General features: G+C 39.6%; 1 protein-coding gene across 2 annotated transcripts in view; it reads left to right on the top strand.

Moving 5' to 3' along the window:
* Positions 1–23,530, top strand: part of MAGI2 (membrane associated guanylate kinase, WW and PDZ domain containing 2) — a 1,338,731-nt gene that overhangs the window by 1,099,876 nt on the left and 215,325 nt on the right. For both annotated transcript variants that reach the window (XM_060020317.1, XM_060020318.1), the window contains exon 10: positions 3,199–3,837. In XM_060020317.1, coding sequence (XP_059876300.1) covers positions 3,199–3,837 — 639 coding nt within the window. The remainder of the gene's footprint in view (positions 1–3,198; positions 3,838–23,530) is intronic.

Below are 23,530 nucleotides of genomic sequence, written 5' to 3'. Positions count from 1 at the left end.
TTATGACTGTGGTGGGAATATCTTGGTGGGACTGTCCTGATTTTATAGACAGATATAACCAAGGACAGATAATAATTAGTGAAATAGCAATTATCCTTCGCATAACAATTTACAGCTTACAGACACTTTCACCTGTGTGATCTCATTTGCTATTTCCTGTAGCACACTAAGTTGCTATTATTATTGTTCCTCATTACTTCTGAAGAATCTGAGTCACAGAGGATTTAAATTAGTTTTGAAAGTAACACAGCTAGTAAGTGATGGAGCTGGGAATCAGTCCAAAGACGTTTGGTTCCCTATTCCATGTAATGTCTACTATACCATGCAGCCTCCCAAACCTACAGAGGGTGTTGGATCGAGAATGGAGGTGGGCAGAAAAATAGTCAATGTGTTTAAAAACAGAAGACTAACCTAATAGGAAAAACGGGGAAAGGAGAGGTACTAAAGAGAAAACCCAAATGGCCAATAAACATATGAAAAGATGCTCACCCTTACTAGCAGAGTGGGAAATGCAAATTAAAACCATGATCACACCCATTAGATTATTGAAAATTAAAAGTCTGAGAATGGCAAGCATTGTGTCAGATGGGGAGCAATGAAAATTCTGATACCCTACCGAGGGGAGTGAAAACCGATTTGACCAATTTTGTCAGCCATTTCCCGTTTCTAACAAAGTTGAAGACACAACTGGCCTGTGTCCAGCAATTCTACCCCGAGGTAGATACCTCACAAAAACTCTCCCATATGTGCATAAGGGCCATGGAAAGAGGTTCATAGCAGAGTTATCTTTAATAGCCCAAAATTCACAAGAACCCCAGTGTCCACTAACAAAAGAATGGATAAATATTAATAAATAATGATGTAGTCATCCAACAGATATTATATTGCAATGAAAGTTAATGAACTAGAGGTAAATGTATCAAAAGAGATAAGTATCATAAATACATTTGGAGAGATTACAGAAGATTAATATGTATACCATTTACAAAAGGTTTAAAATATGCAAAAACATTTTAAGAGATATTATTTAGTGGTTAAACTGTGTAGGGTTTATGTGTACCGAGATATGTCATAAAAATGTAAAGTACATGTGATTAACAAACCTCAAATGCGGGACAATGGTTACCTTTGGAAAGGGCAGTAAAGGAGGGCAAGTGGGAGAGGATGCTACCCAGGGGGCTTCAACTGATATAAGCAATGTTCTAATCATTAAGCTGGATGGTAGTACACAAGTATTTATAGTCTTTCAACCTTTCAGTGTATAAATATATATAGTAACTTTAAAAATAGAAGGGGCAAGGAGGAGAAGAAAAAAAGTTTGTCTGGATCAGATACTTCTCTGGGACTCTGGCATGACCTTAACCAGTTAAAAATGATGCCAAAACATTCCCAACTGCCACGGTCTGTTGAGAAGTCACTGTAGCAGAGTGGATGCCCATCCCAATTCAGTCCTGAGTCATGGCCCAGTGTCCCAGACATTACACCAGCACCCTCTCTGAAAGACATAATTGAAGAGTGATTCCACCTGACCAATCACATAGTCTGTGACATTTTCCAGAATGAGACCTAACCTGGATCACTGAAAATGTTATTTTGTTTTGTTTCATTTTGTTTGTTTGTTTTTGCTTTTCTGTCTATATCTTTAGCACTTTCAAGCAGTTCTCTAGCATTTGGGAAGAGTGTTAGCTGAGAGTATGTAGTTAAGGGCATTTTACTCAGCAATGTTCTATTCATAGAATTATTTATTTTTAAAGTGTATTTAGTGGAGAAATCATTTTGTATCAGACAACTAAGAGAAGCCAAAAAAGTATTTAACTCTGAAAATTCAACTCTGTTTTTCATTTTTGATGTTTGCAATTTTGATGGGCAATGATGTCTCAGAATGAAATCCCTAGCCATTTACACTACCCATTTCAGAAGTATCCTGATAGACTGATAACTGTTGAATTACTCATTTGACAATCTGTGAAAACATGTCTTTTAATCTCTCATATACTCTTCAGCATAGTCAGGCACAATCTCAATTTGCAAGTTCAATTCTCAAATATTATGGGTTTTGAGGGTAAAAATATCAATCCATGATAGAGCAGTGCTCCGAAAATAAAACTGTTATTCATACATAATTGAATTTTTTAAACAACATCTCAAACAAACATGTTTTCCCTGCATTTTAAGAAGGAAATATTGTCTTTCTGGATATATTTTATAATGAATAATTTGCCTTCAGGACATTTTTAATAACATAAAGTTAACTTCTGATCAGTGGGCTTCTGTAACTCTGTGATTAAATTCATTGGGGAGAAAGGACAAATGCCTTTTTTGAAAAGATCTGCAGAAATATCACTTTATCTAAGATGAGAGGATGTCTTTGGAAGCTTCCTCTTTGAAAGCCAGGGTCTCACATCCCCTTCCTCCTATTTTAGCAACAATAATATTGATAATGGTCCACGTTTATTGAGCACTCACCATATGGCAGGCATTGTGCCAAGCCCTTTTCCTGCATCATCTCATTTCACCCTCACAGCAGCTTTACAAATGAGGAACTGTGGCTCAAAGCAGGTAAGTCACTTGCCCAGTCGCACAGATCTGCTAAGTAGTAGAGCCAGGATATGGACCCAGATCGCTGATCCCTTAATCTGTCCTCTTGATCTTTACTTGTGTAGACGTGGAACCTTTGCAATTACACTTTGCTATAGAGAGATAAAATAAAATGGGCAAAATATTTTCCTCTTCCATAAAAAGGAAAAAAAAAGACAGTTGACTCAGACAAGTGAGAGCAAAAAACCCATATACTGGGCTTTGTCCTTCATCCAAAACTTATGACTACCACTTCTCAATAATTTGAAAATTCTATTAACTGATTTGCCCTGAAGATGAAAAAGAAGCATAGAATGTGTGCTTCTTCAAGGTACAAATTCTTGTAAACTTTTCTTTCTGAATATGGAGTTGTTTCTGAACTTCAGGAATAACCAAATAGCTTTTTTTTTTCAGCATTTAATCACTATATTTGTTGGCAGACCTGTTGTAACCTTGAGTCACCTACAGGGAATTTAAATACTATTCTAATTGATCTTCTCACTGCTTACTGAGAAACACAGCACCGTCTTTCACTAGTCTCATAAATAATTCCATTTCTCTATGTCAGCGTTAATTGAACTTACCTCATGTTGTCAATCTCTTTCTTTTTTTCCCTTGCAGGTGATGTCATTGTCTATATTAATGAAGTTTGTGTCCTTGGACACACTCATGCAGATGTAGTCAAACTTTTCCAGTCTGTTCCTATTGGTCAGAGTGTCAACTTAGTGTTGTGTCGTGGCTACCCTTTGCCCTTTGATCCTGAAGATCCTGCTAACAGCATGGTGCCACCCCTTGCAATAATGGAGAGGCCACCTCCAGTGATGGTCAATGGAAGACATAACTATGAAACATATTTGGAATACATTTCTCGGACCTCACAGTCGGTTCCAGATATAACAGATCGGCCGCCTCATACTTTGCACTCAATGCCAGCTGATGGTCAGCTAGATAGCACGTATCCACCACCTGTCCATGACGACAATGTATCTATGGCTTCATCTGGGGCCACCCAAGCTGAACTTATGACCTTAACCATTGTGAAAGGTGCCCAGGGCTTTGGCTTCACCATTGCAGACAGTCCTACAGGACAGCGGGTGAAACAAATACTTGACATTCAGGGATGCCCTGGCCTGTGTGAAGGCGACCTCATTGTTGAGATCAACCAGCAGAATGTACAGAACCTGAGCCATACGGAAGTAGTGGATATACTTAAGGACTGTCCCATTGGAAGCGAGACTTCTTTGATTATCCATCGAGGAGGTAAGATAAACACTGGCTCAGCAATCAGTATGCAGGTGAAGTAGTAGAACCTTTACAATAATATCGAAAAAATGGAAGTTTCTCTGGAGTTGAATGAAATGGCACTTTTAAAATTTTTATTTTTATTTTTTTAACTTTATTGAGTATAGTTGATTTACAAATGTGTTGATTTCTGCTATACAGCAAAGTGATTCAGATATGTGTGTGTGTGTGTGTGTGTGTGTGTGTATTCTTTTTCACATTCTTTTCCATTATGGTTTATCACAGGATATTGAATATAGTTCCTGTGCTATACAGTGGGACCTTGTTGTTTTTCCATTCTATATATAGTAGTTTGTGTCTGCTAATCCCAAACTCCCAATCCATCCCTCCCCTACCTCCCCTCCCCCTTGGCAACCACAAGTCTGTGAAATCATACTTTAAAAAATGAAGGTAAAAGAGTAAATAAGAAAGAAAAACATGAGTCCAGGAAGCTGTGCTTTTTAATTTTGAGAATGTATCTTTTCCTATATTATATTAAGCACAATAAAAATAGTGTTTTCAGTCTTACAAATATATATTGCTGTGGGGAATTCCCTGGCGGTCCAGTGGTTAGGACTCTGAGCTTTCACTGCTGAGGGTGTGGTTTCAATCCCTGGTTGGGGAACTAAGATCCCGCAGGCCATGCGACACGGCCAAAGGGGGGGAAAAAAAAATATATATATATATATATATATATATATATATATATGGCTATGAACTGAGAGGGTAAAGGTTGAATTCCCGAGTATAAGTGGGTTGTATTCCAAAAGTTCATTAATGTTTCAGTTGTGGAGGCTTCAAACTGGTTTCCATTGACTTAATTAAGAAAGCTGATTTTTCCCAAGGAAGTGATACTCTGAGCTGTGCATAGGTTTGCAGGCTAGCATGTGGAAGCTGGTTCAACTCCTTCCAAGCTCAAGTAGTCTTGATAATCCCCATAAGGACCAATGGGAGCTGTGTCTCCATAGAAAAATCATTTCAGAGTTGTAAATAGCGTTGCTCAGGACACTTCAATTACTACAGGGATGCTCCATCAGTCATTACCCATAGGGCTTCCCTGATGGCGCAGTGGTTGAGAATCCGCCTGCCAATGCAGGGGACACGGGTTTGAGCCCTGGTCTGGGAAGATCCCACATGCCGCGGAGCAACTAGGCCCGTGAGCCACAACTACTGAGCCTGCACGTCTGGAGCTTGTGCTCTGCAACAAGAGAGCCCGCGACAATGAGAGGCCCGTGCACCGTGATGAAGAGTGGCCCCCACTCGCCGCAACTAGAGAAAGCCCTCGTGCAGAAACGAAGACCCAACACAGCCAAAAATAAATAAAGAAAATTAAAAAAAAAGAAAATAAACTTGTTTAAAATATATATATATATTAAAAATATAATAATAATCACCCATAGTGCCTTCTGTGCCCTGGGAAGAAAGCTATGGAACAGGCTTGGGGCTGAAGTTCTGGGCTTGGTGTTCCAGGTGAAGTATGGAACTGAGAGCAGTGAGGACTGTGGTAGGAGCTCTGAGCCCTGGAGGTGTTTCTTCCCTTCCACCTGCTCTTTGGGGAAGGGAATGGGGCTGAGCAGAGGCTACCTCCTTCATTTCTTTCCTGCTCTGCTCTTGATTATCAGTGAAACTAGGGAGAGAAAGGAGGGAAGGGTCACAGATAGAGAGGATACTTGAAAACAGGGTATAAATGAAAGGGCTCAGGATAAGTCCTGGTTTTCTGCTTACCAGTTTGGGGACTTAAGACACTTAGTCCATGAGCTTCAGATGTCTCATCTGTTATATTGGGATGATAATACTACCTAACCTGATGGAATGTTCTTAGTATAATGGGCCGCATAGGTGCTCATTAAATGTCTGTTGAGTGTAGATTAGCACCAAAGCTACGGCAGGGATGCGTCAGAAGGAGCAGTACTGCGAGGAACTTGTGCGTGAAGAGCACACGTGTGGCAAACATATGTGATTGTCTATTCAAAGAACTCAAAACAGGGTGAAAGCCCTGTCAGTTTGAAATGCAAGTGAAAGCAGTCAAAGCTGAAAGAAGCACCTTTTATGATGTATTTGGCTCTCTCTGCAGGTGTTTTCCCTTCAAGGAAGTATTTACATTATTGATTTTTGTGTGAAAATGGACACCAAATACTAGGCATTTATGAGCAACACTATACAAAGTACTATGTTCCTATCTTAAAAATAAAAATTAATATTATAGCAGAAGTCTTAAATGTGACCTTCAAGCATTATTACAAAATAGCACTTGAATCTTGATAATTAAATATTGACAGTGTATTTTAATTTCACCCATTGCTTAAGATTAAAACAAATATCCTTAATTAAATAGCCATATCTTCTTCCCCTTTTTTTTTTTTTTTTTTTTTTTTTTTTTTTTTTGTGGTACGCGGGCCTCTCACTGTTGTGGCCTCTCCCGTTGTGGAGCACAGGCTCCAGACGCGCAGGCTCAGCGGCCATGGCTCACGGGCCCAGCCACTCTGCGGCATGTGGGATCTTCCCGGACCGGGGCACGAACCCGTGTCCCCTGCATCGGCAGGCGGACTCTCAACCACTGCGCCACCAGGGAGGCCCCTGCCATATCTTCTTAATGTGCAACTAAAAATCAAATCTTTGGAACAGGTTCTTGATATTAAATGGAATAACTGAAAATCACTTTGCAGTATCCACTGTATGATTCATAGAAACAAGTTTGGGCACTTTTTATATATAATACCTTTTTTAAAGGCATGATGTAGCAGAAAAAAGTATTCTGAAATCGTTTTTTCATATATATATATATATATATATATATGTATAATATGTATTTATATTATTGCCATTTGTACCTTTCCTGAAAACATTTCTGTCTGCCTGCTATCAGCTAGATTACCCTGTTCTTGCTTCTTTTCCCTCCACTCTCTCCCAGCCCCATTTAATCCCCAAGTATTCAAAGCTTTTTTGTTGTTCGTTTGTTTATTTTTACTGAGGTATAGTTGATTTACAATATTGTGTTAGTTTCAGGTGTACAGCATAGTGATTCAGTATTTTTGCAGACAGATATAGAAATCAAATATTCAAAGTTTTGGTTGCATTTTGTTTGTGTTTGGGGACAAGGAATTTGTTTGTATTTTGTGGCCAGTGTAGAATTGCAGAATGTAGTACCCTGTAATGCTTAAAGTATTTCTAGTCAAATCCTCTTATGTTTTCCCAGATCCCCACAATTTGTAGTCAGCTCTCTGAAATTAATAGGAACTAACACCATGTTTTTGTGATGAAATTCACCTTATCTTATTATAGGCTACTTCTAAGTGCTTATGGCCTCACTCAGATAAGCATAAATCTTCAAGAGCAAATTCATATACCCGGATCTTTGTGTCTGGATTATGGTTGTTTTAAATTATTTACTAGGATTTTTTTTTTATTTATAAAGTGATTATGTGGTTTAATTTTTTCAGACAAATAGTGTCAGAAGGTATACAATGAAAAGTAATTATCTCTCCTTTCCCAGGATTCCAGTCCTTTTCCTAGAGGCAAACATATTGTTTGTATACATTTCTAGAAATTTTGTAGCCTTAACTAGCATGTATATATGTAGTATGTTTAACATAAATGGAATGATATTATACATACACATCTTGCTCTGAATATCTTGGTTATTAGGGTGTGTTTTATCCTTTAAGAAACATCGTTGTGGTATTATTTACATACCATAGAATTCACCATTTATAATTATATACTTCAATAAGTTTTGCTAAAATGATATAGTTATGCAGCAATCACCATAATCCTTAGAACATCCATCATCCCAATGCCTTTAGCCCCCAGATAATCACTAACATGCTTTCTGGATAGTTTTGCCTTTCTAGAAATTTTTGTAAGTGGAATCATACAGTATGTAGTGTTTTACTGAACATAATGCTGTTGAGATCTACCCATGTAGGTGCTTGTATGAGTAGTTTGTTGTGTTTTATTGCTGAGTAGTATTCCATTGTATGGGTACCACATTTTTTTTTTTTTTTACTCCGTTTACCAGTGCATGGACATTTGAGTTGTTTCCAGGTTTTGGCATTTATAAATAACGTTGCTGTGAACATTTGGATATAAGTGTTTGTGTGTGCATACATTTTCACTTTTCTTGAGTAGATAGGAGTGGAGTGGTACAGTTGGGTTATATGATAAGTGCATAGTTAAATTGTTCAGAAGTAGCTAGAATGTTTTCCAAAATGGCTATACCATTTTACATTCCCACTAGCGATGTGTGAGGTTTCCAGTTTCTGCCCATTGTTGCCCATACTTGGTATAGCTAGTCGTTTTGATTATAGCCATTTTAGCGCCTGTATAATGATGCCTTTTTGTGGTTTTAATTTACATTTCTCTAATTTTTTCATGTGTTTACCATGGCATGTATTCATATGTTTATTAGCGTTAATTATCTTCTTTGGTGACATGCCTACTCAATATTTTGCCCATTTGTATATTTATTAAGCTGTTTGTCGTCTTCCTATTAAATTGTAAAAGTCCTTTTTACATTCTGATTACAAGTCTTTTAAAAGATAAATGACTTGCAATTATTTTCTCCCAGTCTGTGGCTTGTCTTTTCATTTTCTTAATGCTTCCTTTTGAAGCACAAAAGTTCTTAATTTTGATGAAGTCCAATTTATCAGTATTTTCTTATATGAATCATTCTTTTCTGTTAGATCTAAGAAGTCTTTCCCTAATCCAAGATGACAAAGTTTTTCCTGCTTTCTTCTAGAAGTTCTATAGTTTTATCTCCGATATTTAGACCTATAAACTATTTCAAGATCATTTTTGAACATAGTGTAAGGTAAGGATCTAAGTGTATTTGGTTGCATTTGGACATCCAATTTTTCTAGCACTATTTGTTTTAAAAAAAAAAATCCTTTCCGCTTGGATTGCCTTGGCAATTTGTCAAAACCGAATTTGCATAAATGTGAAGGTTTATTTCTAGACTCTATTCTCTTCCATTGACCTATATGTCTATCCTCATTGTCATACCACACTCTCTAAATTAGCTTTATATTAAGTCTTGAAATTAAGTAGTATGAATCCTCCAACTTTTGTCTCCTTTTTCAAAATTATTTTGGTTATTCTAGGTCCTTTGCATTTCCATATAAATTTTAGGATCAACTTTTAAATTATATTTTTAAGTAAAAGGCCTGCTGAGATTCTGATGTTGCATGCAATCTATAGAACAATTTTTGGAGAATTGCCAACTTGAATCTCCATTTATAAATATGGTATATTTCTTCTTTGGTGACATGCCTACTCAATATTTTGCCCATTTATATATTTATTAAGCTGTTTGTTGTCTTCTTATTAAGTTGTAAAAGTCCTTTTTACATTCTGATTACAAGTCTCTTAGAAGATAAATGATTTGCAAATATTTTTTTGAATCTCCTTTAATTTCTCTCAGCAATGGTTTGTAGTTCTTAATGTAGAGATCTTGTACTTCTTCTGTTAAACTTATTTCTAGCGATTTTATTCTTCTTGATAATATTGTGAATGTGAATGGAACATTGTCCATTTTCAGATTGTCATTTTCAGATTGTTTATTGCTAATATATAGAAATACATATGATTTTTGGTTTTGATCTTGTATACTGTAACCCTGTTACACTCAGTTCTGGGGGCTTTTTCTTTTTTTGTAAATTCCATCAGATTTTCTACATAGACTATTATGTCATCTAGTAGTAGAGCTTTCTTTCTTTCCAAGCTGTATGTCTTTGATTCCTTTTCTGTGCTTTATTACACTAGCTGGAACCTCCAGTATGATGTCAAATAGAAATAATTATGAGGGGACACCCTTGCCTTATTGCCAATTTTAGTGGGAAGGTATTAGCCTTTAACCATTAAGTATGATTTTTTTGATGTAATTTTTTTTTTTTTTTTTTGCGGTACGCGGGCCTCTCATTGTTGTGCCCTGGCCTCTCCCGCTGCGGAGCACAGGCTCCGGAAGCGCAGGCTCAGGGGCCGTGGCTCACGGGCCCAGCCGCTCCGCGGCATGTGGGATCTTCCCGGACCGGGGTACGAACCCCTGTCCCCTGCATCGGCAGGCGGACTCCCAACCACTGCGCCACGAGGGAAGCCCCTGATGTAATTTTTATATGCTGTATGATCAGGCCACTCAAGATGGCTGTTCTCTTGCTCTCTGCATCCCTTGCTCAACCAGTGCCTGCTTCACCTAAACCCTACACCCAAGACTGACCTTCCCATGTACTTGCCCCAGGCGCCAGCTGGTGATTGTTCTTATCAAAGGGGTGGTGAGGGGCGTGCCCCTTGCTGGTTTCCCTGGTAACTAATGAGCCCACCTGACATCAATTCCCCTATAACTGGTAACCTCCCCTTCCCCCTGACCCTGTGAGTGAAGAAGACCGTTGAGGTGTTGCTTCAGGACCTTACTTCTGAGTGTAAGTTCCCCCATCCATTAAACCATTGATGTCTCTGTTGCGGACTCCAGGCTCTTTCTTCAGTCTTAAAGCTGGGCGAGCGCACGCCTTGTAGGCTTGCGGGTACCGCCCAACAATTGGCAGAGCCCGCCAGGAGACTGAGGAAACTCCCGGGAGCGCCGAGACGTAGGGAAATGCAGAATGGGGAATGCAAAGTTGCGGGAGTAGTCCTGAGGTGGCCGTCCACTAACATGCAGGGCCCAGAAGTTCCAGGGGTGAGCCCGAAACTTGGGGAAATCCTGGGGTGGCTATCTCCTAGTATATGGGGTCTTATGGTGGCTGTCCTTGATGAATGGGGGCTGCCAAGAGATCTAGAGAACAGTGGCCTCTAATGCCTCTGCTGTTGTATCAAAGTGAGCCTTTTGTAATTGGTTAAGCTAGCTTTCTAGAAGGAATTTCTCTTTTGTATTTCTCTGGTGCCTTTGAGATGCAAGTGATCCACCTGGCCTCTCTGGAACTTTAATCTTCTGTGATCTCTAAGAGTAAAGGAGAAAAAAGGGCTTTTAGTTAAACTCTATAGAAATAATTACGTTTTGGGAATATCTGTCTAAAATAGTCTCTCCAGATTTTGGTAACTTGAAACTAAAGTTGAAAGAAGAGAATTCAAGGGTCATTTCAAATAGGATAAAATATCGGAACATTAAACGCTGAGCAGGTCTCAGTTTACTACCTTTACCTGCTTAGGAGAGGAAGACTAATGCACGAAATTTTCCAGTCAGAAATGCACAGTTACTTGCTTCTTGCTTTTTGCCAGAGATTAAGGTTTTTACGGGTTAAGAGTATAATCAGTCACAATTCTAGTTATTGTAAACAAGTTTCTTTATTGAGTACATTGTAATCAGGTGCTTAATCAGGTGTCTTTTTTTTTTTTTTTTTTGGTAAGCGGGCCTCTCACTATTGTGGCCTCTCCCGTTGCGGAGCGCAGGCTCAGCGGCCGTGGCTCACGGGCACAGCCGCTCCGCGGCATGTGGGATCTTCCCGGACCGGGGCACGAACCAGTGTCCCCTGCATCGGCAGGCAGACTCTCAACCACTGCGCCACCAGGGAAGCCCCAGGTGTCTTTTTAAGTCTTTTGTCTTTTATAGACAGTTATTGTTTTACTGTGATGCTTTTGCAAAAGTGCCTCATCTTCAAGAAGATTCATAGGAAGGACCTTTTGACAATAACAGGTCCGTGGTAAATTTCAGATTATATTGCTGAACTGGGTAAGAACTTAAAGAATCCTAATGGAAGACCTGATGGCTTCATGAAAAGTTAAACAAAAGGATTGGTCACTGAGTGAACTGGTGAATATGGTTATAATTTTTATGGGTTTTGTCTGGAATGTTACTGGTTTTGATCTGTGTTTTCCAGATATAGGGAAGCCCTTCCCCTCAAGTTGGTTATGATTTATAGCAATTTGGTAAACTACACCTGTGGGTAGAATTGAAGCATTTTCCTTTTCTCTCTGCCTGGTCCCTCCAGAACCCAGAGACTCTTGGGTTCTGAGCAGCCTTATCAGGAAAATGGAAAAGTCTGTCTCCTGACATGTGCAGGAATCTCAATATTCTGGGGACTTCTAGAAGAGAAAAATCCACCAAGGCAGAGCCTGATAGCAGGGCTTTGGCATGGCTTTCCTGGCCTTGAGGGACCTTTGGGGAATTCAATCTGAGCTCCTGAGCCCCCCTCAGCCAGTTTGGAAGAGCCTATGAGGTCGATGGACCAAACTTGTTTTGCAGACGAATTAGTCTTGATTTGGCTGTGTTTGGTGGATATGAGGCTAATTTTAGAGAGAACAATATTATGTTTCAATGGATATTAAATTCTAGTTCTTTTATTTATTTATTTTTTTTTGCTGTACGCGGGCCTCTCACTGTTGTGGCCTCTCCCGTTGTGGAGCACAGGCTCTGGACGCGCAGGCTCAGCGGCCATGGTTCACGGGCCCAGCCGCTCCGCGGCATGTGGGATCTTCCCGGACTGGGGCACGAACCCGTGTCCCCTGCATCGGCAGGCGGACTCCCAACCACTGCGCCACCAGGGAAGCCCTAAATTCCAGTTCTTTTGATTGAGGTCTCTATTTATGAATGTTATTGCGCTAGCCATACTTTTGCTCTGATGTTCTGGATGGAAAGAAAAGTATCTAGTGAAATTGTCTCAGAGTATAACTACTCATGAAGTGTGACACTGCTTGCTTTAAGTCTGTTGCTAAAAGCACATGTTCAGTGCTTGTGTGACAGTTGGGTATAAGTGATAAAATGTATAGCCTATTAAGTGTTTCCCCATCAACATCCCTCTGAGGCTTTTCACGTGATCTGATTAGTGCTCCCCCAACTCGAATGACTAGGCCAATATAAAGGAGGCCTGGCATCTAGGGACATGATCTGCGCCTGGGGTAGGAGCTAGTGCCCAGCAGCGAGGGAAGGATATTTTGTTCATCAGTACTTTCTATTGAAAGATTTGCAGTCGAAAGGGGAAATGATGGAAAAATCTGCACACATTGAAGTATGGGGAAGTCCAAAGGCTTATACATGGTTTAACATAAATTTTACCGACCAGAGTAGCCTGTTTTGTGGTGCTTCAGATAGGCATTGTACATCTGCTTTGGCCATTGAGGAAGGGAATGCATTTGAAAGTCAAAATGAAATAGCTGTTGTTCAGATATCCAAGGTAAAACTAGGTGGCCATTGTATACGTGGTATTACTGAAAACTCGAGTTTTTTGAACTGTATTGCAGACCAGGACAAAAACCACAGGCGGGTGTGGTATTACCTCAGATGGAGTTTCTGCTTGTCTTTTGCTTAATGGTTATGATCTGCTCTGTGTTGCGCCTATTAGATGTCTTACATTTCGTCCCTAGCCTGAGCGAAGGAAATTTATTCAAGGACTGAGTAACAACACTAGCCTCACTGCAAAAATGAGTCTGTTAATTGCTGGGTCTACGGTGCGATCCCATTGTTGTACTCCTCTAGACTTCCATGAAAAATTGACCCGGCTATTCTGACTATGGCAATGGGGCAAAAGACTCACCATCTTCCAGTCCCACATGCCCATACATCAGAAGGACCCCTGACAGTAAACACTCCCGTTCAACTGGCTGTGCATGAGCACCACTGGGCTATGTTGTGTGGAATAGAATAGACTGGCTTCTGGACACGCAAGTCCAACTAGTGGGATTAACTGTCTTTTGTTTGGAAAGACCTAATGGGTCCACTCCTAAAGGCACCCTACATATAACATGGGGTGGCAGACCTCTACTGTGACTGCTGACTCCTGGCTAGGCCACCAGAATGTTCGTTTTAAAGCCGAGCCTACCCGTCCCTGTGCGGGGTGGCTCTGGGTTTGTGAAAACCAGAGGTGGCCTTACCTTCCTGATAACTGGACAGGGCACTGCTGCTATTGACTCCCTTTACATTGACCCATTAAGCACTTGGCTCCAAAGTTTGCCAACATCCTGGCAAATGACTGTTCACTGTTCTGAGCATAGTAGGTGGCTTACTCTTGAGCCTCTCTGGCTGCTGTTGTCTGTATTGTATTTGTGGTATCTGGTTGCAGTGCCCCCTATATATGTGACCCAAGGGATATCTCAGAAGAAGGGCGGACCAAGATTGTAAGGGTCGTGCCGGGTATGTAGGGGTGGAGTGTATGTTCAGGCCACTCAAGATGTCTGGTCTCTTGCTCTCTGGACATTCCCTGCCTGGCCAGTGCCTGCTTCACCTAAACCCTACACCCAAGACTGACCTTCCCATGTACTTGCCCCAGGCCCCAGCTGGTGACTGTTCTTATCAAAGGGGTGCTGAGGGGCGTGCCCCTCTGCTGGTTTCCCTGGTAACTAATGAGCCCACCTGACATCAATTCCCCTATAACTGGTAATCTCCCCTTCTCTCCACCACCCAAGCAAAGACCCCACTGCATCCTGCCTACCACCCGCTGCACACGGTGGGGTGTCACTCCAGAACCTTGCTTCAGATGGGTACGCTCCCCAGTCCGTTAAACCATTGATATCTCTGCTCCTGACTCCAGTCTGTTTCTTAGGTTATAAAGCTGGACAGGCACTGGCCTTGTAGGCCTGTGGGGTGCAGCCCAACATATGCCTTTTATCAGGTTAAGAAAATTCCCACCTTCTACTCTTAAATTGTTGAGAATCTTAATAATCAATATGTCTTGGCTTTCATCAAATTTTTTTCTGCAACTATTGAGATGATCATTTAGTGTTGTCCTTCATTAATATAGTGCTTTACATGATTTTTAAATATTAAACTACTTTTGCATTCCTGGGATAACCCCACTTGGTCATGGTGTAGAATTCTTTTTGTACGTTGCTAGATTCTCTTTGCTTATATTTTGTTAAGACTTTGGACCTGTTGGCGGAGGTGTTCTATAATTTTCTTTTCGTGTAGTCTGTCTGGCTTTTTTGTCAGGATAACATTGGCCTCTCCCTCTCACTCTATTTTCTGAGTTTGTGTAAGATTGATATTATTTCCCCCTTAAAAGTTTTGATAGAATTCACCAATGAAGACATTTAGGCTGGGTTTTTACTCATAGAGTAAAATTTTTTAGTTACTAATTAAATTTATTTTCCTGATTTAGGTCTATTCTAATTTTCTGTTTCTTGAATCAGTTTTGGTGTTTTATGTATATCTAGGAATTTTTACAATTCATCTAAATTGTCAAATTTGTTAGAATAAGGTTTTTAACAAAATTTTATAAAATTCCTTTTTAAGAACCAACTTTTGGCTTCATTGTTTTTCTGTTTTCTATTTCAATTATTTCTACTTTGAGCTTTGTAATTTCCTCTGCTCTACTTATTTTGTGTTTGAGTTACATTGCCTTTTCTGTCATCCTGAGGTGAAAGCTTAGAGTAATGACTCTAGGTCTCTCTAATAAAAGCATTTAAAGCTATAAATTTCACTGTAAGCAATTCATTAGCTGAATTCCATAAATTTTTATATTGTGTGTTTTCTTTTTTATTCAGCTCAAGATATCTTCTTATTTCTGTTGTGGTTTCTTTTTTAACCCATAGGTTACTTAGAAATGAGTTGTTTATTTTTCAAACGTGGGATTTCCCAGTACTTTTCTGTTGATTTCTAATAATTTTTCCTTGGAGGAGAACGTATTTCGTGTGATTTCAGTCCTTTTAAATGTGTCAAGACTTGTATTATGGCCCAGTGCCTTGCTTTTTTTTAACGTAACAGTTTATCTTAGAGGGCTTTATATATTGGTTCAGAAATATACCTCATTATTTTTAATAGCTTATTTAATCATAACTAATGGATATTTTAGTTGCTTTCATTTTTAATCTATTAAAAAGTGAGGTATCTGCACAAGAGAGTAAATCTATATTATAGATTCATTCCTTATTTCAACAAATATTTCTTTTTTAAATTTTTAATTAATTAATTAATTTTTTTTTTGACTGCATCGGGTCTTTTTTGCTGCCCGTGGACTTTTCTCTAGTTGCAGAGAGCGGGGGCTGCTCTTTGTTGCGGTGCGCAGGCTTTTCATTGCGGGGGCTTCTCTTGTTGCAGAGCATGGGCTCTAGGCGTGTGGGCTTCAGTAGTTGTGGCACATGGGCTCAGTAGTTGTGGCTCGTGGGCTCTAGAGCGCAGGCTCAGTAGTTGTGGCACAAGGACTTAGTTGCTCCACAGCATGTGGAATCTTCCTGGACCAGGGCTCAGACCCATGTCCCCTGTACTGGCAGGCTGATTCTTAACCACATTCTTAACCACCAGGGAGGTCCTCAACAAACATTTCTTGAGCGCCTGCTATGTAGTAGGCATTTTTTTGGCACTGGAGGTAAAGCAATAAACAAAATAAAGCACATGCTTTTTCCCATGGAGTTGACATTCCTTTGGAGGGTGACAAAACAATAAATGCCAACATAAATATGTCCTTTGTGTATTTGTCACTTATCTCCTTATCCCCATGGAGTTTTATTCTTGAATATTAATTTTATCTCCAGCTACTTTACTGGGTTATCTTAATGTTTCTTATATTTTATTCAGTTTGTTTCATAGGATATGGGGGCATATAATCATACCACCTACAAATTACAGTCACTTTGCCTTCTCCCTTCCTATTTGCATACCTCTGATTTGTCTTATTTAATACATTTGACTGTTATATCTTCAACATTGTTGATTAATAGTGGGGATTATAGAAATTCCTATCTTATTCCTGGCTTAAATGAAAACTGTCTCATTTTATACAAACACAGTACTGACTTTTATTTATCATGTTAAGGAAGTACCCTTCAATTCCTATTTTATTAAGAATCTTTATCAAAAATGGGTAATGAATTTTATCAAAAGCCAAAAAGGCATCTATGGAGATGATCATTATTTTCTCCTTTGATTTATCACTGTGATAAATCACATTAAGAGTTTTATTGTTATTGAACTATCCTTTCATTCCTGGAATAAACTATATTATGCTTATAAGGTGTCCCTAGTTTCTATTTGTTTATATATAATTTTGCATCAACATCAATAAATGAGATTGGTCCCAAGTTTTCTTTTTTGGATCTTGTTTTGTTCTGATTTGCTCAAAGTTATGCTGATGTCATAAAAGCAATCAGTAGCTTTCCTTCTCTCTCTGCTCTAAACGATTTAAATAACGTTGAAGTTGTCTATTCCTTGAGGTTATGATATAATACACCTTGGAAATTATCTAGTTCTAGTGGGTTTGGTTTGGTAAGGGGAGGGATAACCTTTTACAACTTTCTCAATTTCTTCCATAGTAACTCATCTTCTTAGAGTTTCTGTCTTGGCTGGACTTGGTTTTTATAATTTATTTTATAGCCTACAAAATTGTCTCTTTTATTCATGTTTTCAAATGTATTTAAATAGAATCGAATCAAGTATCCTCTCATTTTCTTCTTCCATTTTTCCCTTGATCTAAGAATATCTCTATTATTCTCATGTCTTATAGGTGCTGTTTTCTTGATTAGGTTGGCTAATAGTTCTCCTGTTTCAGTGGTTCAAGAAACATATTAGTTTATTTATAAATAATTTGTTGGCCGATGCTCCATCTACTATGGAATAGGGAATCATTATACTTTCTACCCAAGGAGGCTGTTATTTGATGTCTGGAATAAAGCAACTCCAGCGTGACTACTAATCAATCCTTGTCATGTATTGTACTATTATTTATATTAAAATGCAACAAAGTTCCCTACTTAATTTGTGAACCTCCCATAAATTACAGTTGATTAATACTTGAAGTTTTTTCTTCTTATTTCTAGAAAACATGATACCAAAAGTTTTCACTAGATCAGAATATTCCCTTCTCATGCTGACAGTATAATAATAAATAGTATCAGTAATGCACTTCTTCTCTTTGTTTTACATTCAAATAGAATTCAGAGTATTCGAGAAGCAGCATAGACTATATCAGGACTTTGTTTGAGGGCAAAGCATAAAAATCATGGACACAGAGAATTATGTCTATGTAGAGAACTCCTGTTTCAAAAGTTCAAAAAGCATGTTATTAAAAATATTGTATAACGAGTTTTAAACTGCCCAGAGAAAATGTTAAAAGCAAAGCTATAAGAAGTATTGACATTTTTAATAATGCTAACAGTTTTTTCTAAAAAAAATTCGGTTTAGAAGTAGTTTCAGATTCACATAAAAATTCTGAGTGTAGAATACAGAACATTGAATACCACTTACCCACATTGCTATTAACATTCTGCCCCATTTGCTGAGTGTATGTGTGTATGTGTGTCCATTGGTGAATGTGCATTTCTGAACCATTTAAGACTAAGTTGCAAATATCATGCCCCTTTACACCAAATATTTTGGTGTTTATTTCGTGTCACTACTTGTTTGGAGAAATATGTAAGCAGCTAGTTAGTTAAAGTTATAAAAGATACTTTTAAAGAAACACTTAGAACCACCACAACAACAAAATACTTAAGAGGTCATCAAAAGAGATTTTATCTAAAATAAGTCAATACTCACCAATAATAAGGATCTGTTACAGGAATATTTCTGAGAGAGAGAAAAGCACTGGTTATTTGAAAATAGTGTTATCCAGAGATTAGGTGAAAATCAAAGTGGATATTCCACAATCAATATCATGTAATCTAACGTTCCACTTGATATCAGCAGAAAACAGTATATATGGGACTTCACTGGTGGCACAGTGGTTAAGAATCCACCTGCCAATGCAAGGGGCATGGGTTCCCGGAACAGGTTCCGGGAATATCCCACATGCCACGGAACAACTAAGCCTGTGCACCACAACTACTGAGCTTGTGCTCTAGAGCCTACAAGCCACAACTACTGAAGCCTGCACGCCTAGAACCTGTGCTCTGCAACGAGAAGCCACTGCAGTGAGAAGCCTGCACACCGCAACAAAGAGTAGTCCCCGCTCTCTGCAACTAGAGAAAGCCTACATGCAGCAGCAAAGACCCAACACAGCCAAAAATAAATAAAATAAAAAATTAATAAATTTTTCAGAACACAATGATAAAAAATATATTTAACAACAACAAAAAAAAAAACAGTGTATACGACACAGCAAACAGAAAACAAATCCACACCATGAGGTGTGAATGACCATGGCTTACTGGCTGCCTTATTAACAAATATGCCTTGGGTCTCAGAAGATTAGCACAATAAAAGTCTGTTTCTCACTTATATCATTTCCAGTGCATATGTTCCTGGATCGCAGATTTCCTGGGCAACTCTCCTCCACATAGTGGCCTATGGAACCAGGCTTCTCCCTGGTAGATCTCCATGCCCTATGGCCAAGCTTGAAGTCCCCAGCTGGGTCCTCTCTAACCAGCTGGCAGATAAAGTGCAAACAAAAGAATAGAGGATCATGCAAGAGGCTATGGGGCCAGCCCCGGGAGGTGTATTTATCACTTCCTCCTACAGTTAGTTGGCCAGAACTCAGTTTCAGGCCCCATTAATCATAAGAGGCTGGGACATGTTGTATTCTTGTGTGTCCAGGAATAAGGGAATGGTTTGGGGTCACACATATAGTAGATACTCTGCCCTTGATATTTCTGATATGTTGTCTGCACCTTGATGTGCACATCAGGGACATATAACTACCGATTACGTGAAAGTGTGAGATGAAATCTTTTTTGTAACATGATATTGTAATACGACTCATTTCAGGCTTTTGAGGTACATTCAACTACTGGTATATGTTTTAAAGTTCACAGGGTCTCCTCACATTTCCCTCCTCAACCCAGTTTTCATGGGTAAAGAAACTAGTGTTAAGTAATTGGCCCAAGTTCAATGAATGTGTGTGTAGACAGAAGGATGGACAATTTATGGTCCCCAGATATAAGAAATATGAATAAACATCAATGACAAGGTACCTCATCATAATGTGAGAAGTGTCATGCATGTCACAAGCTATATACCAAACAAGGACATTGTTGCACAGATGACCCTTAGTGTGAGAGAGACAGGATGGTGGGAATACTTGTAGAGTTGTCACACCACTTAGAAGCAGCAAAAACAGAACTCAGATCTGTGTCTTCCGACTACAGTGTCGGTGAGTTTTACATTATGCCAGTTTCCCCCGACTTTATGCAAAGAAAATTTTGATGGCTTTTGCTTAGATATGCAGGATTTATTTATTCACTTAATAAGTATTTGTTGAGGACCTACTGTGTGCCTAGCACTGGTCTAGGTGCTAGAAATATGTCAGTAATGCAAACACAGTCCCTGCCTCAAGAAGCTTATCTCCTAGCGGGAAAATTAGGTAATACACAAAGATATATATGTTAGGGATAAGAATGAAGAAAAACTGAGAAAGCAGAGTAAAAGCAAGGAGAATGATAGGCAAGGAGGACAGTTTCTTTTAGAAAGAGTAGTCAGGGAAAGACATCTGTGTGAGGATCTAAAGAAAGCAAGGGAGCCAGCCTGTGTGGCTATCCAGGGAAGAGCATTTTAGGCAGAGGGAAGGGTCTGAGGCAGGACTGTGTTGGATGTGGACCAGCAACAGCAAGGAAGCTCCTGTGGCTGAGACTGCGTGGGGAAGAGATGTGATAGTAGATGAGGTCAGGCAGATTGTCAGGGCTGTAGGGAGGCAGATAATGTAGAGTCTCACGCAGCCATGGGCCATAGAAAGGACTTCAGATTCTACTTTTGAGTGATATGGGAAGCCTGTGGAGTGTTTGAGCAGAGGAGTGATGTGATATAAGATTTTAAGAGACTCGCTGTGGTGGCTGTGTTGAGAATAAACTGTGGGTAGACAGGGATGGAAGCAGGCAGACAAGTGTGTTGGCTTTCACAGCAATCCAAGTGAGAGATGAAGAGATTGGAGAAGGATGGTAGGAGTGGGGGCAATAAGAAAGGATTCTGAATGTATCTCAAAGGAAAAGCCATAGGGTTTGCTGATGGATGGGGTGTGGGGTATTCAAGAAAGGAATCGAAGGCTGTAAAGTTTTGCCCCAAGCAACTGGAAGAAAAGAGTCGCTGTTTACTGACGAGTATGATGGATGGAAATACTCATGGGGGGCTTCAGGGAAAGTCGAGTCCAGTCTGGGACATGCCAAGCTTGGGATGCCTTTTAGCTTTCCAAGTGGTGATGGCTGGCTTGTGGAGGGTATTTAAAGATGGAGAGTGAATGAAAACACCTAGGGAAGGAGCATAAGGAAAGAAGAGAAATGTTCTGAGGACTGAGGCCTGGGACGCTCCAACTTTAGAGTCATGAAGAGGAGTGAGCAGCAAAAGGCTAAAGCGTGCCTTACGAGAAATCTTAGAAAGGAAGATGTTTCAGGATGGAAGGTGTGAGTAGTTGTGTCAAGCGCTGGGTAAGATGGGGCTGAGAATTTAACACTGGATTTGGCAACAGGATCAGATGTTTGGGGTTCACATGACCTTTCACGTGAACTGGAGAAAACACTGTAAAAAGTTTTTTGATGTGACTAACTGGAGAGAAGTCAGCATCAGCGTTTTGGTCACTTGAAAACAAAGCCTCTTTCATATTTGAACCTGTAGAGTGCGTTTATTTGCGTGTACTGTGATATTATACATATTCCAAAGAAGGAAAGTGTACTTTCTCCTTTCATAATTACCCTAGATTATCTTTATTTTCTGCCTTTCAACTCCTATGAGATCAACTTCTTATCACCAAAAGAACTAGCATTCGTATTTGCTCTGTGTCGAAGCTACTTCTGTGGTAGGTTCCAAAAGGAGGGGCAGTTATACTTCTTAATATTTTAGACCTCATTTCATTTAGGGCTTATGAAGGGGGCAGTGGCATTCATTGTATCCAGGAGATTCGTGGAGACAATTGACTTTTTCGACTTGTCATCATAAAAGTTCAAGTGCTATAAAAATACAAGTTTAAAAACTGCAGACTCTCTTTCATCCAAAAAATACCCCACTGTACCCTAACCCACACACACTTTCATACACATCAGTTAAATAGTCAACTTAAAATATCGATTTGTTTTATTTAAAAATATATCTGGGGCTTCCCTGGTGGTGCAGTTGTTGAGAGTCCGCCTGCCGATGCAGGGGACACGGGTTCGTGCCCAGGTCCGGGAAGATCCCACATGCCACGGAGTGGCTGGGCCCATGAGCCATGGCCTCTGAGCCTGCGTGTCCGGAGCCTGTGCTCCACAATGGGAGAGGCCACAACAGTGAGAGGCCTGCGTACCACACACACACACACACACACACACACACAAATATATATATATATATATATATATATATATATATATATATATATATATACATATATCTATATCTGTTGGTCATTTCTAAATATAAATGGAAGAATGGCAGAAGTTTATAGATGGTGAATCCAATCTACATGTGACAAGATATAACTTAGTTATTGTGATGTGGTATCTACCTTTTATTTGCCCTATTTACTAATTTGAGGATGCCTACATGCACAAAAAGGGTGTATTAAGATTTATATTCCCACATTCACCAGTATAAATATAAATAATTGCTCTAATGGAGATTTACAGAAATGCCAAATCAGAGAAACTACTGATTTTTAAAATACTAGCCAGTTTCCCTCAAATGCAAGGACTGTGTCTTATTTCTTACTTTTTCCTCAGAGCTTGGCAGGTATATTCATTAAATTAATTTGTTCTGTTATGACATTAGGAGGAGAAGGACAGTCATAAAACAAAATTAGGAACATGCATGTGTGAGTCAAATAACGCACCTGAGTGTACAAAACTGGACAAAACTTTTTCTCCTGTCCAGGATTTATTTTTTTTTAATTTATTTATGGTACATTGGGTCTTCGTTGCTGCGCACAGGCTTTCTCTAGTTGTGGCGAGCGGGGGGCTACTCTTATTTGTGGCACGCGGGTTTCTCATTGCGGTGGCTTCTCTTGTCGTGGAGTACAGGCTCTAGGAGCGCGGGCTTCAGTAGTTGTGTCTCGTGAGCTCTAGAGCGCAGGCTCAGTAGTTTTGGCGCACGGGCTTAGTTGCTCTGCGGCATGTGGGATCTTCGCGGATCATGGCTCAAACCCGTGTCCCCTGCGTTGGCAGGCGGGTTCTTAACCCCAGCACCACGAGGGAAGTGCCTGTCTAGGCTTTTAAAGCAACGTTAACATCCCTCTTTTCTCTTTGCTCACGTACCAAACCTTTGCCTAAATGTCTTTCTTCCTCTTTATTCATTTCACAAGTGTCACAGTTGCTGTTCTAAATATGGGGACATCCCGTAAACAAAATAAGCCCGTGTTCTTAAGGAGATTACTTTAAATCTAATGGGTAGCAACAGATGAATCCTATAAATTAACCCACTAACTGCGTGAGTTATATGGCTGTAAAACCTGTCATACTACATCTTCACTCAGAAGAAACATACAGGCTTCCTGGCATTAGATGATGAGAAGCTCATGTAACTAGAATCAGCATACCAGGTTTCTGGTATAATCTGTGCTAGTAATTCACATGGCTACTTTAAATGTGTCACTTAAGTTCTCTGGCCACCAGTTCCCTGCTTATAAATTGAAAATCTGTAATATCCATATCATCTCAGAAACTCTACAGTTCTCAGTGTTTCTGAATCATGGGCTTATTTGGCTGTAATCGTGCATTCATTAGTTGGGGACCCCAGGAGAAAGGAGCTTTAAAGAGTAGTTTGTTTTTCATGTGATATCTGTAAATACATTTCCTGCCCCCTTCTAATCCACTGTGGTAATTTCCTTGAGCTCACAGACTAAAAGTTTGCTACCCTCATACAAAATTTGGCAGTAGCAGAATGTGGGATTTTGAGAAATGTCAGAGGAAAGAAGGAAAAAGTGAG

The sequence above is a fragment of the Delphinus delphis genome, chromosome 9, assembly GCF_949987515.2.
Source record: "Delphinus delphis chromosome 9, mDelDel1.2, whole genome shotgun sequence".
Lineage (NCBI taxonomy): Eukaryota > Metazoa > Chordata > Mammalia > Artiodactyla > Delphinidae > Delphinus > Delphinus delphis.
Note: the sequence above shows the minus strand (reverse complement) of the source record. Positions and strands in the feature narration are given on the sequence as shown.